The 17,122-nt window shown below is 38.6% G+C and overlaps 1 protein-coding gene and 1 long non-coding RNA gene across 2 annotated transcripts; both read left to right on the top strand.

Moving 5' to 3' along the window:
- Nucleotides 1-8,367: 8,367 nt before the first annotated feature.
- Nucleotides 8,368-15,503, top strand: LOC4326960 (coiled-coil domain-containing protein SCD2). The gene is made up of 17 exons (XM_015766701.3): nucleotides 8,368-8,880; nucleotides 9,213-9,397; nucleotides 10,623-10,692; nucleotides 10,828-10,869; nucleotides 10,964-11,026; nucleotides 11,276-11,325; nucleotides 11,412-11,439; nucleotides 11,793-11,867; nucleotides 11,962-12,072; nucleotides 12,147-12,207; nucleotides 12,858-12,974; nucleotides 13,063-13,184; nucleotides 13,564-13,633; nucleotides 13,761-13,802; nucleotides 13,935-13,975; nucleotides 14,053-14,179; nucleotides 14,995-15,503. The coding sequence occupies exons 1-17, from the start codon at nucleotides 8,479-8,481 to the stop codon at nucleotides 15,099-15,101; spliced, it is 1,713 nt and encodes a 570-aa protein (XP_015622187.1). The 5' UTR covers nucleotides 8,368-8,478; the 3' UTR covers nucleotides 15,102-15,503.
- Nucleotides 15,504-15,868: 365 nt separating this feature from the next.
- Nucleotides 15,869-16,798, top strand: LOC136354890 (uncharacterized). Its single transcript, XR_010738745.1, has 2 exons — nucleotides 15,869-15,988; nucleotides 16,491-16,798. It is a non-coding gene; the product is annotated as an uncharacterized lncRNA (long non-coding RNA).
- The last annotated feature ends 324 nt before the right edge of the window (nucleotides 16,799-17,122 follow it).

Genomic DNA, 17,122 nt, shown 5'->3' with positions numbered 1-17,122 from the left:
GACCAATGTTTTACCATTCGTTTTATTTAAAATTTGTGTGAAAATATGAAAATATTTATATCATGCTTAAAGAACATTTGATGATGAATCAAGGCACAATAAATTAAATGATAATTACATAAATTTTTTGAATAAGACGAATGGTTAAACGTTGGATAAAAAAATCAACGGCGTCGTACATTAAAATATGAATGTAGTATTAATTAACGTTGGGTTTATATATTTTCTAAGATGTTTGCTATGGAAAAACTTGTGATGGTTATACTCGTTTGTTTTATACTAGTATATTAAGATCAAGACAAAATACGTAGGTGTAGTAAAATAATTGGCGCGCCATATGTAAGCCATGAAGCTAAGAAACAATTGTGACAAGTAACCAAAAACTACGTACTATAGGGAATTGTGAAGTGATTATACTAGGCTAGCTTGATTAGGCACAAACCAAATGCCATTATATGTGCTAGTGTGCCACTTTCTTTGTTGCAAATATTGTATGTGAGCAATCCTTTTTTTTTTGAATCCTAGAATCAGCATTAATAGATCATCATGGGCAAGAAAATAGCAGTCATGGCATCCATGATGCACGGACAGAAAGCACTTATGTGAAATCTGGTCATGTTGTTCAGATCATTTTTTCAGAAATTTAATTGTTCAGATCAATGTTTCAGAAATTAAGCAGGCGTGCTCCAATGTCCCCCATGCATATGCATCCTTTCAGTAATTAGCATACACACTTTTCTTCACCTATTTGCTCTGCTAATTGAGCATGACAACACTTTAAACTGATCCACAAAACATCACTACTTTAATTACGCCTCCTAGCTGCTCAGTAATTTTTCTGCAAGTGTTCATCCATGAACTGGTTAATTAGCACAAGAAATATACAGAGCTAACCACAGCTTTACCAATGCGCTGGGGGAGGGGGGATAACAAGGTAGTAACTTGAAACAAATCAAGGGATGAAATCCAGACAAAACTCTAATTAAGGTAAATAATGATGCCTTTTTATTTGACTATAGTAGATACATCAACAAAATCTAGATAAAGACTTAAAAATCAAGATCGGAGATCGACAGTGGCCGGCCAGATGAGTGGCAGCAGCAATCAACAGCACATGAAAACTAACTACCAAACTGCTGCAGCAACAGAGATGAACCGAAGAAACTAACTGGACATGCACATGGTCCAAATTAAGACAGGGATCAACAGAAGCTACTAATGGTCTGTGGTTTTCAGTTTTTCACCATGACTGATCCCCCTTGCAATTTGCTTCCTCCTCCTCCTCCTCCTTCCTTGCCTTGGCTGCTGTTCTTCTTTGCCTTCATGACGCAGAAGCATGAGCAGCAGGGACACTGGAACAAGAGCTTCATATCCTGAACCTAATAGGAGTCTCACTCACATTACAGACTAGAGCTTGAGTAGTAATCTTGACACTCATCTTGAGTTCCTTTTAAATGGGCACAAATGGATCACCCCTTTTCCCTGTGGCACCACCTTTCCTTTCCATGAGAGACATGGCCCAGTCATAGACTTATTAGTAGGCTATAGCTGCATAGCCCATGGCACGTTCGTCTGTTCTTCTCTGTTCCTTTTTCCTCTGAAGATTAGTACTGCCTTTAAACAAAAAGGAGAAGGATGAAGGTTACTAATCCCTCCGTCCCACGATATAAGAGATTTTCAGTTTTTACTTACAACGTTTGACCACTCGTCTTATTCAATTTTTTTTACAAATATAAAAACCGAAAAGTTATGCTTAAAATACTGTAGATAATAAATTAAATCACAAATAAAATAATTAATAATTTCAAAAAAATTTAAATAAGACGAGTGGTCAAACATTGCAAATAAAAACTTAAAATCCCTTATATTATAGGACAGAGGGAGTAGTACTGCTGATTGTGTGACATCAAATCACAGATTGATTGGCAATTTTCTGACAAGCAAGATAAACCAATGGGACAAAACTAAATAATTTGCAGTGCACGCAATCATTTGCACTCATAAACAGTCTGTCGTGTGTGCATTATACTATACTCCTGCATACATTTGGTTAGTGGCATGCATGTCGTGTCTGCTTTAGTTCAGTCTGCTTTGATCAACACATGCAGAAGTATTAACATTAATTAATAACAAGTTAACCGATGATTAAGCTGTGAAGACATGCGTCCCATTTGCAGGGCAGTACTGATGCTGGGCGAAAAAAGGCTACAGAAGGAACTTCAGGCCGGGCTGACAGTCCAGGTGTGGCTGTTGTGTTCCTCTGTACATATTGACTGCAGCTTCTGTCGGTGACTGGCTATATCATCCATTGTGGACGACTGAATTTTGTCAGTCTAACTATCTAGGAGTACAGGTCATTAGTTAAGCTCGAAAGTTAGTCGATCGATGGATCTTGCAGTTTGGAACCTCTATGAGATATCGATCGGCATTTGGTACTGTGGCACTAATCGTGTTGTTGATTTCTCCTGTGCAGCAGTAGTGCTGCAGTAAGAAGATGAACAGATATGGCGGCATAGTCGTATGCAGACAGACAGGCAGACAGGCAGCGATCGAGATTGCTGTTCATGTGTGATTGATGTGCGGTGAGTGACGGGCCACCAGTAGTTTCGACAAAGGTTTCGTAGTAGCTATAGCACGCGAAAGCGTTATCAACCCACGGGAAAATATTTCATCATTTCTTATATATCATTGAAAATAGTTATAATATTTTTTATAAAATTAACAAGATAGATTAATATAACACATATCACTATACAAATATACATATTTAATTTTGATTTATATAAAATATAATAAAAATAACAAATATGACTATGGATACAGGTTAATTTGTTTTCTACAACTTGTAGGAGTTGAATTTTACCATGTATATATATTAATCATTCTTGTTATTAATTTTTATTTTTTTATGACTACTTAGATGGCATGTAACAAAATAAAGGATGTCCAGATGAAAAATCTTCTTCTAGCTAGTAGCCTGTCTTGATCGGCAGGCTATAGCATGCATGCATGGATGTTGCTATCTCAAGACGGGTATCTCCTCATATTTATTTATTTTAATTAAAATAATAGTGAAAAACTTTATAAAATATAATAATATGAAGTATTGAAGTGCATGGTATCTATTACTCCTATTTAAACTCGATTTACACACCGAGAAGACAAAAAAACAAAAGACAAGTTCAGTTGTGAATGTTGGATTTGTCTTATTATTATTATTATTTACTCCTTACATTATTTTTGAATATTGACAAATCAAATATTTTTAACCTTAAGTATTAATAGAAAAAATAAAAAAATCAATCTTGTAAATTGATGTTGCTAGGTTTATCGTTAAACAAATTATCATAGTATGCAGCTCTTTTTATTTAAGACACATCTATTTTTATAGATATTGTTGGTCAAAGTAGATAGTATTTTGAAGACAGTATCGAAGTCCAAAAATACTTATATTTTATGACAGAGGAAGTATTATTTATAAATGTGTGAGTTGGATTTTAACATTAGAGGATTCTTTTTTTCTATAACTATTTGATGGTGTTAGGGGCTGTTTAGTTCCCCAAAAACTTTTCCCAAAAACATCGCATCGAATCTTTGGACATATGTATGGACCAATAAATATAAGTTAAGGAAACTAATTACACATTTAGGGGGAAAATCGTAACTGAATCTTTTGAGCCTAATTAGTCTATGATTATCCATAAGTGCTACAGTAACCCGGATGTGCTAATGACGGATTAATTAGGCTCAAAAGATTCGTCTCGCGGTTTCCAGACGAGTTATGAAATTAGTTTTTTCATTCGTATCTGAAAACCCCTTCTGATATCCGGTCAAACGTACGATGTGACACCTAAATATTTTTATTTCACCAAATAAGCAGGCCTTTACATGTTTGAATATAAGTTAGGGAACATCCCACGAGGTACTAAAATTGTTTCCCAAGGCTGGCACGTTCGTACTACTGCAGCATGCATGGCCGGCCAATTAGCTAGGTTAGGTAGAGTAGATTAGCTAGGATAGCTATATATATTAGGCCAAGAGAGATCATCAGGGTCGATATATATAGCCGGCAACGCATGCATAGCAAGGAGCTAGCGAGGATAGATTGATATATACGGGCAGCACGCGCACATGGCTACATTTGGCTCTTCCTCTTGGCGCCATCGACGATAGATAGATAGATCGCAAATATAATTCGACCTCGATCGATCAGATCCATGCCAATGTCTCTGGCCGGATCGATCGATCTTCACAAGATAAATCGATACAGTAATATACACTGATTTACTAGTTGCTAATTAAAATACTTGTTTCACACTAATTAAGCTATATATGCAGCATTTGCCATGTGCTAAAGTTAAGCATTGATGGGTCATGCCATATATGACAACCGATATATCCTGGTTGACTCTTTCAGAAGTCTGTATGTTCATCCATGCGCTTGTTGTGTCGGTAGAGTTTTTTTTTTTCAACCAATGTACTCACTCCGTTCCAGAATATAAGAAGTTTTAGGGTTGGACATAGTTATTAAGAAAGTAGGTAGAAGTGAGTAATGGAGGGTTGTGATTAGACGAGTAGTGAAGGGTGGGTGGGAAAAGTGAATGGTGGCTGGTTGTGATTGGTTGATAAGAGAATATTTGTGTAGAAGTTGTTATATTTTAGAATAAATCTTGAGGGCTAAAAGTTATTATATTTTGGAACGGAGGGAGTATCTGCTAGCTACCTACTATATAACGTAACGACGAACAGTTGCTACTACGTCTAGCTCACACCTGACATCATTTCAACTGAATTATGTCAACGTGCCGAAAGATGATACTAACTCCATATTTTAATGTATGACACCATTGATTTTTTCCAACGTTTGACCATTCGTATTATTCAAAAATTTATGTATTTATTATTTATTTTATTATAACTTGATTCGTTATCAAATATTCTTTAAGCATGATATAAATATTTTCATATTTGCACAAAAATTTTGAATAAAACAAATGGTTAAACGTTGGTCGAAAAATCAATGGTGTCAGGGAGTAATTTAGAGTAGCTATATGTGTGTGTACGATTCACTTGCACAGACACAATTATTACAGTATTTTTCTAGGCACACATGAAAGATGCCGAATGCAAGGATCGATAGATGAGACGTGGTTGAATGCTCGTACGATATGGTCGTATGTATATCGTAGTACTCTAAATTTAACCAAGTGCGTGTTTTAGTTCACGTCAAAATTAGAACGATACGATAGATAGAAAAGTTGAAAGTTTGTGTGTGTAGAAAATTTTAATGGGATAAAAAAGTTAAAAGCTTGAAGAAAAAATTTGAAACTAAACTCGGCCTAAGCTAATGCAAGGCAGTGAAGCCTACCCTAGCTGTGATTTATCAGGTGTATAATCAAGGAGATATTTAACCATTTACTATATTTAGATGTGGCAATTAACTTTTTTATCACTGGGCCCACATGTCATAGACATATGTGGACCCATATGTCATTGAGATAGGGATGGTAAATAGTTATTTGTCAAATCTAAAAGTGTCAAATAGTTAAAAGCCCCATAATCAAGTGATCCTTGGCTGTAGCTTGTACTGCGTGCACGTACGTTGCCAATCATAATTATTTTGCTAGCTCCATCTCATCGATCACCAGCTTCGCCAGCTGGGTTATTATTTGGAAGTGAATGCCAAGCCAAGCAACGCAAGGACTTAGCCCTCCTTTTTAAAAAAAGTTTTTAAACATTTTAATAAATAATCTTAACAGATAACTTGTTTTCTAAGCAATACAATATTTTTTTTGTGAAAATATATTTTTCAAAACATAAAGCAAATAATCTTTAATAATTCGATGATGTTAGGAAGCGCGATAGGCAAACAAACAATAAAAAACAATAAACAATAGATCAATCACAGAAGACACAAGATTTAACGTGGAAAACCCTTCTAAAGCAGGAGAGAAAAAAAACCACGGGCGCCAGCCAGCAGAATATCTTCACTGTATCAGGGTGAGGTTACAACGCCGCACGGCAGCTTACAAGAGATATATATATGGTGGAACCTAAAAGGGATGACGATTTGTACCGCGGGGGCTCCGCCCCTGCACCCCTGGCCCCCAAGCCTCCGGCAACGGACCTACGCTTTGCTACAGCAGAAGTTATTCTTTACTAAGTGCAAATAAATTTGAATCACGATTCAACACATGAAAAAGTAAAAAAACTGAGCTCGGGTACAAGGTGACATGAGATCTTTAATGTGTTTTTATCAATTAGAACAGTGAACTAACAAGGTTGCTTTTTGCCTGCACCTGCAGGCTGCATCAAGAAAGCTGCAGTTAACCCAGATGGGCAGATTCTTTTCCCCCTGAGATCAACTGTGATTTTGGAGATTAATTAATTACAGAGCCCAAGAAGTTTTCGAGGGACACTACCCTCTCGAATCGTAGCCGTTGGATCTCAGATCTAACCAAACCTGTGGCTGCGAATTAAGGTGGGGTAATTAACCTGCGTCCTCTCCGCTCTCTGGGCTTGATGCCCCCACCATTTTCTCCAACTAACCACTGCTCCCCGCTGATCCGCTGCGGGGGCCCCGAACACCGAGCAGCCCGTGCGTGTGGCGTTTCTGGCCGTTGGATCGTGTGGGGCCGCGTGGATGGACGGCGGATGGAGGCGTCCCCGCGTGGCTCACCCGCCGCAGCGGATCGGATCGGATGCGCGCCAGCACGGAGCGAGAACATCGCTCTCGTCCGCGAGCACCCAGAGTGGAATTTCGCTTTTTAATCGGAGTAGATGTGTTTTTGTTTTACACCTAGGTCCTCTCTATTTTTTCTTTCTACATCAACCATTTGTTTTGTTAGGTATTTATGTTTATTACTATTATTATTGCCTCTTTTTGTTAATTTCTTCTGTTTTTGTAGTATCATCTATGATGAAATTTCGACGTGCGATTTCTACATATAATCATATACTCCGTATAAGATAAGCCCATCCATGTACTAGCGCATAGCGTTGTCATTGGAATTGACCCTAAAATGGGACACATAATGTATGGAAAGAAATGTGCGGAATAAGGGTTATGTTCCATAATGGAATCCATAAGGTATACAGATACTCTCTTCTACTCGAAAGGAACATGGAAGATTCTTATTATTAAAAGCAAAACAAAGTGGATAACCACAATAAAAGTTAGCTATAGGGCACCAACAATTGGAAATTAATTAATACATGCCACTTAAATCTTGATCTATACCATATATAGTTACATATCAATGCTAATTACTTGGCATATAATTATCTCTTTAATGTGCATATATAATAATTGATTCGTCATACTCATACATAAAGGCCCCAGAGGCACATGCTCATCCAGTTAAATTACTCCCTCCGTTTCAAAATGTTTGACACCGTTGACTTTTTAGCACGTGTTTGACCATTCGTCTTATTCAAAAAATTTTGTGAAATATGTAAAACTATATGTGTACATGAAAGTATATTTAACAATGAATCAAATGATATGAAAAGAATAAATAATTACTTAAATTTTTTGAATAAGACGAATGGTCAAACACATACTAAAAAGTCAACAGTGTCAAACATTTTGAAACGGAGGGAGTATAATAAGATACGACATAAATATATGACTTAGTAGATAACCGGCTTGCGGATCTTTTTCTAACATGACAGGTGCCAGCTAAGTATGTAAGTACTATAGTATCATACCGTGTCTTTCTCCATATTTTATCAAACAGAACATGGTCGCACAAATTTGGCATAAGAGAGAATATTGCTGCTATAATTAAAAAAGAAATATTATCTTGTAATAAGTATGGAATAGTAGTATCACTTAATAGAATATGGAATATTCTCCTACAGTAAACATGTAATATATTCTCTTATATAAGAAAATATTGACATAAAGTGCATAAGCATGTTGTAATTTCATTACTTAATGAAATCAACCCCATTATCCAAAAAAGCAAATAATCCTTCCGTTTCATACCATATATAAGACGTTTTGAATTTCTAAAATTTTAACTTATTAAAGTTTGACCTAATTTATAGGAAAAATATTGTTTATAGCATCAGATTGGTTTTATTAAATTTAACATTGAATATATTCTCTGATAGTTTCCTTATTTATGTTAAAAATATAAAATGACTTATAAAAAATTAAAATAATTTATAATATAAAACAGATGTGGTATTATATCCAAGAAACACTCACAAATCAATCAAATACTACTAGGTGTACTCCTAACGTACAAACATAAATGTACAAGTACGCGTAGTTGTTTAAAAATTGAGAAGACGAGGGGGTTTACTGCGAGAAGGCAAAACAGAAGGAAAAAAAAAACAGCGAAACTCTACTGGAGTCGCGAGCAGCGTACTCTCCTCCAACCTCCTTCCCACTTCTCAACCTCGCCTCGCCATCTCCGCGCCGCGGCCCAGATCCCTCCGGCGAGCGCCGCCGCCGCCACCGCCTCCGCCATGGACCGCCTCCGCGCGGGGAGCCCCGTCTACGGGCGGCAGCGGAGCGGCAGCAGCACGGGCTCCTCCTCCCCGGGCGGCGTCTCCCCGTCCCACCACCGCTCCTCCTCCACCTCCTCCGCCGCCTCCGCCGCCGCGGGGCTGGGCGGCGGCGTCTCCAACGTGCGCCGCACGCAGAACGTCGCGGCGCGGGCGGCCGCCGCGAGGCTGGCCCAGGTCATGGCGTCACAGAGCGCCGCGGCCGCCGCGGGCCGCGACGACGACGACGACGACGACGACTACGCCAATGACCACCCGCCCGCCCCTCCCCCCGCGAGGTTCGGCTCCGCGCGCCCCGCCGCGGCGCACGGCAGCAACGGCGTCTCGTTGCTCGGCCGCACCGCGAGATCTCCCTCCCCTGCGGTAAATTCTGCTTCCCCCGGATCTCTCGCTGATCTCGCTACCCGCTGCGTCTCAACTTAGGATTTCGATGGTTTGAACTGTCGCGGTGCACGAATGAGTCATAGTTGGTCAATCGGAAGTCAAATTGGTTCTGAAGCATGCTTGAGCAGATGAATTTGCTAGTGAAGCTAGTTTACATCTCGCCAATGTCAGTCCAATTCTATAGCGATGCCTTCTGAATTGTAAAAATTGGGAGAAGTGATGAATGCATTGGGACTTCTGGCTGCTTCGTGATTTGATCACCGCTTATCCTGTGCCCTTCTGCTAATTTGATCTCCTCATGTTTTCATTAGTTAGGTAGGAACATTGTAGAGCCACCTCCTACTGTCCGCTCAACATCAGCTGGGAGGCCTGCCGTTGCTTCACGGCCGACCACCACGGTGGTTCCACCGATCAAAACCAGCACGACATTGCGGACACCATCGCCTATTCCACCTGTGGCTGTGGAGCCTCCAGTGGACCGCAGTCGGCAGAAAAGGTACGTCAATGACATTCCCCAGATCTGTTGCATGGTCTGCAGCATTCTCTGTGTTTTCTATACTTAAAATAGCATTCCTTAAGTTCTACTTCTCTTAGGATATATTAAAATGAATGCATGGTTAATTGTACTAGCAACCCCACCAAATCGAGCAGAAATGAGTTATTTTTACTGCTTGCGCTGTTTTTCAGAAGAAGTGATGTTGGTAGTTCACAACATTAACTAAACTGCTCTTGATAAAGGGATGTATTTGGTTGGTGGCGTTGTTAGTAAAAAAAGATGCATTGATATCATAAGGTTGAACCAACAGCCCTATGCCAAACTATGTGTTCAGTTTTGGTCGGTATAGTGGAGAGCCCTCTTATCTTGGGCGTAATGGATTGAAAAGTTTTGAGTTCAATAATACATGCTTATTAAGGATGGGTAGTAAATTATTATGCGTCCGAAATCTTAATCGCTTACCTAAATTGTGAAATCTGATATTTGATTGAATCAATTGGTCAGCATCTTGGGGTTGTGGGTGTGCCTCTTGGCCAGTTTCCTATTACCGCGCTTTGCTGAACTGCGCCGCAGAATCTATCAAATTATACATAATTTTTACCTATTCTAGCAAATGATTTCTTTTATTGTGCTGAAAAGGGCATTGCTGACTAGTTATTAATAATAACAAAAAATTCGGCCCCAAGGGGAAAGATCTCCCCTGAGGTATTTCAATTAAGAAGAAGCACCTGAAACCGAGGCCCCAGAAAGGCCACAAAAGCTGGTCCTCCTACATGGGGAGCCGCCCCCTATGGATCGGGCCTTAATCCATGCTTTGAGGCTCTTGCCCCCTACACAAGGACGATAGATCAATTCCTAACCTTGTTTTGGTAGAACCAGCGAGTGACCTTTTTTGGTGCAAGACCAAGATTTGAACCCTGGTCGTTAGCTTCCCACTGGAAGGTATTTACCATCATGCTACAAGCACGTTTACTTGCTGACTAGTTAATATATCTAGGATTAGTAAAATAAAGTGCCCTTTAGTCGTCCACCATGCTAAACGCACCCTTTTCTCTTTTAAGTATGTTACTAGGGGCACCACATTGCTTGTTGCATTAAAGTTTTGGAATAATCACATTATGACCATCTGGCCACTTCTTATAGCTTGAATTTCTTTTTCCCATTTTTTCAAATGTTCCTAAAAATAGGCATCAGGTAAGTTATTTACTTTTTTTTTTTGCCTCAGGTTTGATACAGGGCATCTCAACTCCAGAGAATCAACACCAAAAAGGGAGGCGTCTGCACTTCAAGATGAGGTTTTCCTTATTCTCTATAAACTAGTTATACGTATAATATATTTTAGCTCATGGTTCTGTCACGAACTTTGACCTAGAACTTTTTGAGGAGTGTTTATCAGATGTTTTTAAGACTAATGCAATGCTGTCCTACAGCTTGATATACTACAAGAGGAGAATGAGAGTGTTCTAGAAAAGGTGAAATAGCAACCATAGAGCTGTTTTATAGGCAATCTAGTACTTGATTTTATACTGATCTTTAACAAATTATTTTCTGAATCTTGATTGACAGCTACGACTTGCTGAAGAAAGATGTGAAGAAGCAGAAGCTAGAGCCAAGGAGCTTGAGAAACAGGTGAGATAATCTTATATTAAACATTGTTTTATCTTTTTTTTTGTATTATGATAAATTGGACATGTGCACTAGACATTGAGTCTATCTCTAGTTCTCACTACAGTTTTTCTTTTGGCGGGAATTTTTCACTACAATTTAAACTTGAATTTGAATTATTGGAACGAATATTCTCCTTTACTTGAGGAGGTGTTCATTACACTGAGCATTTTGTATCTTTGGTTAGCTAAGGTTATATTTGTTGATATGCAGGTAGCTGCCCTTGGGGAAGGGGTATCATTAGAAGCTCGCCTCTTGAGCAGGTTTGCATCATGTTTGGATATGCATGTTTCACAAATTCAGAACTGATCATAGACTCATAACCTAACATTGTCATGATTATTGGCAGGAAAGAAGCTGCCCTTAAACAGAGGGAGGTTAGTTTTTCTTCTTGTGTTTTACCTATGGATAGCTGGCATGCCAATCTTGTAGTACTGTTTTTTTTATCTTAGAATTTATATGTAAAATTTGGAAGTGTTAGAATTTTAGTGTTTTTCTTGTTGTGAAAACAAAAGGATGAAACATTTTGGAATTTCATTTGATCTTTTTTCTGCTTTATTTGTCTTGAAATGCACATGCGGTACTATAGTCATGCTAGGTTCTTATTGTAAAAAAAAAATCTGAACCTGAAGGATATGCTGGAGTACATACCTTCCAATTTTACCAGAAAAATAAAGAGGATATTTCTTACCCATCAACGAACACTTTATATAATGCTTTTTGTCTACAGGCTGCACTGAAGGCTGCAAGGGAATCAAAAGATGGTAAAGATGGGGAAGTGACAACACTAAAGCATGAACTGGATGTAAATATACTTCCTACCAATCAAAATATGGAAGTAGTGTTGGTTTGTATATGGTGTTTTATTTGACCATGTTTTCTTCTCATGCTTTGAATAGTGTGCCAAAGAAGAGGTTGTAACAGCTATGGAGCAGCTAAAGGAAGCAGAGACTGAAACAAAGGCCCTCCGGTCCATGACTCAGAGAATGATCTTAACCCAAGAGGAAATGGTTAGTCTGATTTCAGTACTCCCATTTTTTAATTGCTTGATATAGATTTTGATCTATTTGCAACCTTATGCTAGGAAGAGGTGGTCCTTAAAAGGTGCTGGCTTTCACGTTATTGGGGCTTAGCGGTTCAATACGGTAAGTTGCTAAGAGTATTTCTGTAAGAAATGCTTTTAGTGTTATCTTGTATAAGCTGTTCTGTAATCATGCTCTCTAGACAAAATAAAATCAAAGCTTATCATGTCAAAAGGATGTTAGTTATCATGGTGAAACAAAAGAAATAAATTATGTTGCACATTTGTTATTTGTTGTTCTCTGTTGAAAGGATGTTAGTTATCATGTGATTACTTTGTTTGGTTAAATATCAATAGTGTGAGCTAGTTGCTGGAAATTGGAAAGGCAAACATTTTTTTTGTGACTTATATGCAATTTGGTTTATTGCGTTTACAGAAATGGTTTTCAACATAGTTTTTGTTTCGCAGTTTATCTTTAGATGCTGATAATTCACGTTCACACTAGACCTGAGAATTTGGTCTGGTCTGAATGCAAGTTTAAGGCTGGTTTGGTCTCAGAAAATGAGGCCAATGGCCAAACAGTCCATACTCCATCCTGACTATGTATATGGCTAGGTGTCACTTAGATTAGGGCCTAGGGGGCCTGAAAGTAACTAGTTGTGACCCTGGTCTGGTCTCGAAAATGCTTAATTCTAGTTTGCACATGATGTTGAAATGTACTGTTAACTTTTTCCCTGTCCGTGATTTATCTGATGGCCCATTAATAACTTGAAGGAGTTTATCCCGAGATTGCGGTATCAAAGCATGAACATTGGTCATCATTAGCTCCTCTTCCCCTTGAGGTTGTTCTCTCTGCTGGTCAAAAGGCTAAGGAGGAACCTCTCAAACAAGGCATGTCTGCATCTTTATAATATACAAGTTGTAGATCGTAGTTTGTTCCATGTACTCCAGTTAATTATTCTTGGATCTTTTCAAGCAGGTGAGGATGACGCCCAAAGGAGAAATAAACTTGTGCGAGATATGAGTGATGTAATGGGAGAAGGCAATATAGAGAGCATGCTCTCAGTTGAAATGGGGCTTAGAGAGCTTTCATCATTGAAGGTATTCCACTGCCCTTTTATTGGCAGTGGTTTATTAACTTTCTGTTCTATAGATTCTCAGAGATGAAATTCCAGACACAGTACTTGTACTCATTCTAATGCAGAGACGAACATTTACAGCAAAAATGGCACAACAGTAATTCTTCTAATATCCTCTAGAGTTTTTTTTTATGGAGTGTTCTCTGAAATACGGAAGTGTGAACAGTATTTGCCAGGCTTTACCTTACTTCCACTGTAATAGAGCACTAAGTAATCATTCTTTTTGTACTGAGTATATTTGCATGTTTGGACAAGTGACAAACCATATGTGCTTTATAAATACAGGTTTTTTTTTCTAGGCTTCCTTATCACTTCTCTCCTCACTAGTTATTGTTCTGTAGGTGGAAGATGCTGTTGTGGTTGCACTTGGTCAACACCGGAGACCTAGTATAGTTCGGCAATTCACATCAGGTTTGCACTTCTTTTATCATTTCATATCATTCTTGTTTAACTTACATGCGTAATATGATTTCTTCATTGGTGCTGCCTTCACTCATAAAAAAAAACTAAGAAAGGTATAAATTCTTCTCTTATGCAGATTTTAAATCACCTGGTGAACCTAAATTCTTGGAGGCGTTTGGTAATGGTTCTTCCCTTTGTCTAATAGATTTATGCAAAACTTCCACTAACAGCTTGAGCTTGTGTTGTATGTAAACATTTCATCCTGTTTCTATGAGTTTAAATTAAATTTGAACTTTTTGACCTATTGCAGATCTTAGCCATGAAGAGGCAGAAGATGTTAGCTTTAAGCAGGTAAACCTTTCAGCGATGTGAACTATCAAATTCATCCATTTATTACGTGTGATTTATGGAATATATATTGAATGCAGGCATGGCTTATATACTTCTGGAGAAGAGCTAAAACTCATGGCATTGAGGAAGACATTGCTGAAGAACGGCTTCAGTTCTGGATTGGTCGCAATGCAGTAGCCCCAACTTCTCATGATGCTATAGATGGTAATAAGCAACTTTCCTTGTTGAAAAAATAACCTAGCATTGGGAGTTATCCACCTGTTAGTTAATGATTTATCGTACTATTTAACCATCCAACGTCCCTGGGATGTCTTTTATTTGTGCAGCTCTTTTTTGACAGCATGCCCCAACAGTTGATCATGTGATGCTTTTGTAGGGATCAAACCAACTTTCTATTTCCTCCTTTTATTATTTCTTCACTGTTGTATTTTATCTCTTTGCCCTTTACTGTCCTCTTTCCCATCTGTAATCCAAAGTACGGTATAGTGGTACGAACATTATGGTCCCGTTCGTTTCTCCAACAAGAGTTGGATGAAGATTTAGATTTTCGTGGCACACTTTTGAAACCGCTAAACGGTGCGTTTCGTGCGAAAACTTTCTATATGGAAGTTGTTTTAAAATATCAGATTAATCCATTTTTCAAGTTTGTAATAATTAAAACTCATTTAATCACACGTTATTACCACATCGTTTTGCGTGAAACACTTAATCTTTATCTTCATCTTCATCTTCAGGAGATTCAAACACCACCTATATGTGAGATACTTACATGAACCACTATTAATGTGATTGATGTGTTTTTTTTTGTCTAAACAGTTATGGGATATTGGGGGTATACAGAAGGCATTTTGAGTATGCCCTCATATATATTACATGTTGCGGTGTGCCTATAATCTGTTTTGTTTTTCCAATTGTTTTTACCTAGATTTACACACCTCATCCATTTTTTCTCCTATCCAAGAATGCCATCATTTTCAGTTTTTTGCTTTACTGAGCACTGTTAGTTTTGTTATCTGCAGTGGAGCGAGGTCTAACAGAGCTCAGGAAACTGGGCATAGAGCAGCAACTGTGGGAAGGATCACGTGCAGATATCGATGAAGATTCATCGGCAATTGAGAATCACTAGGCACATCTCAAGGTTGTTTATGGTACATGATTATTCCAATTTTGGAGAATGGAAATGCTTTTTCGCGGCTGGTCTTGGGCCATTGCCATCATTGGATCCCTGAATGGTGCTGCAATCTTCGGGTGTTGAGCAATGGGCAGTCTTCGGGTGTTGAGCGATATTATGGGCTTGTCCAGAGATATTGTGTAGTGCATGTGCGAGCCATTTATCTTTTGTCGAAATATTTTTGTGAAATGTGTAATTGTTTTGTCCTGGCAATATGATGGTGATCTCACTTCATCCAATTTGTGAATTTGTGATTACACCACATGTGTACTGCCTGTTATTCAGTAAAATATACAGAGAGGAAGCTATGCTTCCTGCGACAAATGAGCAAATCATAAGTGATGATTCTTTCTGGTAGTCTGCCACTCTTATGTTTGGTGCAATTGGGATTGAAACTTGTACTCCCTCCATTTCAGGTTATAATACTTTCTAGCATTGTCCATATTCATATAGATATTAGTGAATCTAGGCACACATATATGTCTAGATTCATTAAACATATATATGAATGTGGGTAATGCTAGAAAGTCTTATAATATGAAACGGAGGAAGTAACTGTTTTTTTGCTTCACTCTAAGATGTTACAACTTACAAGTCTTCATTGCGGATTTGCTGTCTTGTTCCTACTTGGTTATCTGGAGTTACAGGTTGCTTTACTCATTAACCTTTTTATTCTACCGTACGTAAGTGGCTCTCTATTACGCGATATTTTTTGTGCTCATATTCATACATGGTTTTCTGACTTTCTGCTCCGTTTGTTGCAGGGTCAGAGGGTAGCTTCAGACGGGAATGCGACTTGTCTGGCTTCTGCCCTTGGTTGTCTACCACATCGATCAAGGCAGGTAACCAAAACTCTGGTCCTCTCCAGTCTCCATCCTTTTCGCTCGTCACATGCATTCCAGTTTCCAGGTCGCAACAGCAGACAAAACCCTAAATCAAATTTGTCCTGCACGGACACCACATGCAAGAAAACCATAATAATATTTTTCCTCCGATTTCATAACAAATATTCAAAAAGGATTGCTGCAATCTTAGAGTGATTGTACGGTCCTTCAAAAGGTACTATGAGAAAGTATCTCAGGTATCAAATTTTACGCTAAAAATTTTGGTATCTCATGGTCTCCTCCTTAATAATATTTCCTCCGTTTCAGGTTATAAGACCTTCTAGCATTGTCCACATTTATATAAATGTTAATGAGTGTCTAGATTCATTAACATCTATACGAATGTGAGCAATGCTAGAAAGTCTTATAATATAAAACGGAGGTAGTAGTAGTTGATAATTATGTTACTACTATATATGGCTGAAAACCTGTGCTCTGTTTCTGTTGTAATATTTGTCAGGGACAGGCCGGTTGCATGGAGAGTAGGGCACCCGGCGTCGGGCGGCGCGTCGGCCGGCGGTGATTGGTGGCTGCGGCTGCGTAGATGACAGCAAGCACACAGTACGGGCGCTGGAATTAATCACCTCTTTGGCAAGGGAGGAGGTCAAAAAAAAATGGGTTTGGGTTTAGAGCTGTCACGGGAAGCCTGGTTGTGTGGCCGCTCCCCCTTTTCCCTTTGCTTTGCTCTTATTTATTCTTCACTCCCTTTCAGCTCTTGCATTCATTCATTCATTCATCCGATTCAGATCGATCGATCATCCATGGTCATGGACGCATTCTCGCTCGCTCATTCCCTCGCCTACACGCTAAAAAATTAAGCCTCGTTGTCGTGCCGTCTCCATCGCATACGGTTGGGTATTGCTACTAGTGTGGCACTTTCTAGCCCCAACTAGTTTGGTAGCTCATCGCAATACGCGTAGTTTTTTTTTTTGTTATTGGGCCTTATCTTTTGGCTTTTTTTTAATAAGCCAAAACGGTTTATTAGAGAATAAAAATAAATTTGTAGGTAAAACTTTCATATATGTGTTCTCGGTGACTTAAAAGCCAATGCTGAAAAAGAAAATACGTTGAAAATATCTCAAAATCAATATC

This window comes from Oryza sativa, chromosome 1 (assembly GCF_034140825.1).
Source record: "Oryza sativa Japonica Group chromosome 1, ASM3414082v1".
Taxonomy (NCBI): domain Eukaryota; kingdom Viridiplantae; phylum Streptophyta; class Magnoliopsida; order Poales; family Poaceae; genus Oryza; species Oryza sativa.
This window is presented reverse-complemented; position numbering and strand designations above follow the sequence as displayed.

Bases quoted from the DNA above. Each gene is read 5' to 3' on its own strand.
- LOC4326960 (XM_015766701.3), top strand. From the start codon at position 8,479: ATGGACCGCCTCCGCGCGGGGAGCCCCGTCTACGGGCGGCAGCGGAGC. The intron at 13,185-13,563 runs GTATTCCACTGC...ATTGTTCTGTAG, and splicing joins GAGAGCTTTCATCATTGAAG to GTGGAAGATGCTGTTGTGGT. The intron at 13,976-14,052 runs GTAAACCTTTCA...TATTGAATGCAG, and splicing joins AAGATGTTAGCTTTAAGCAG to GCATGGCTTATATACTTCTG.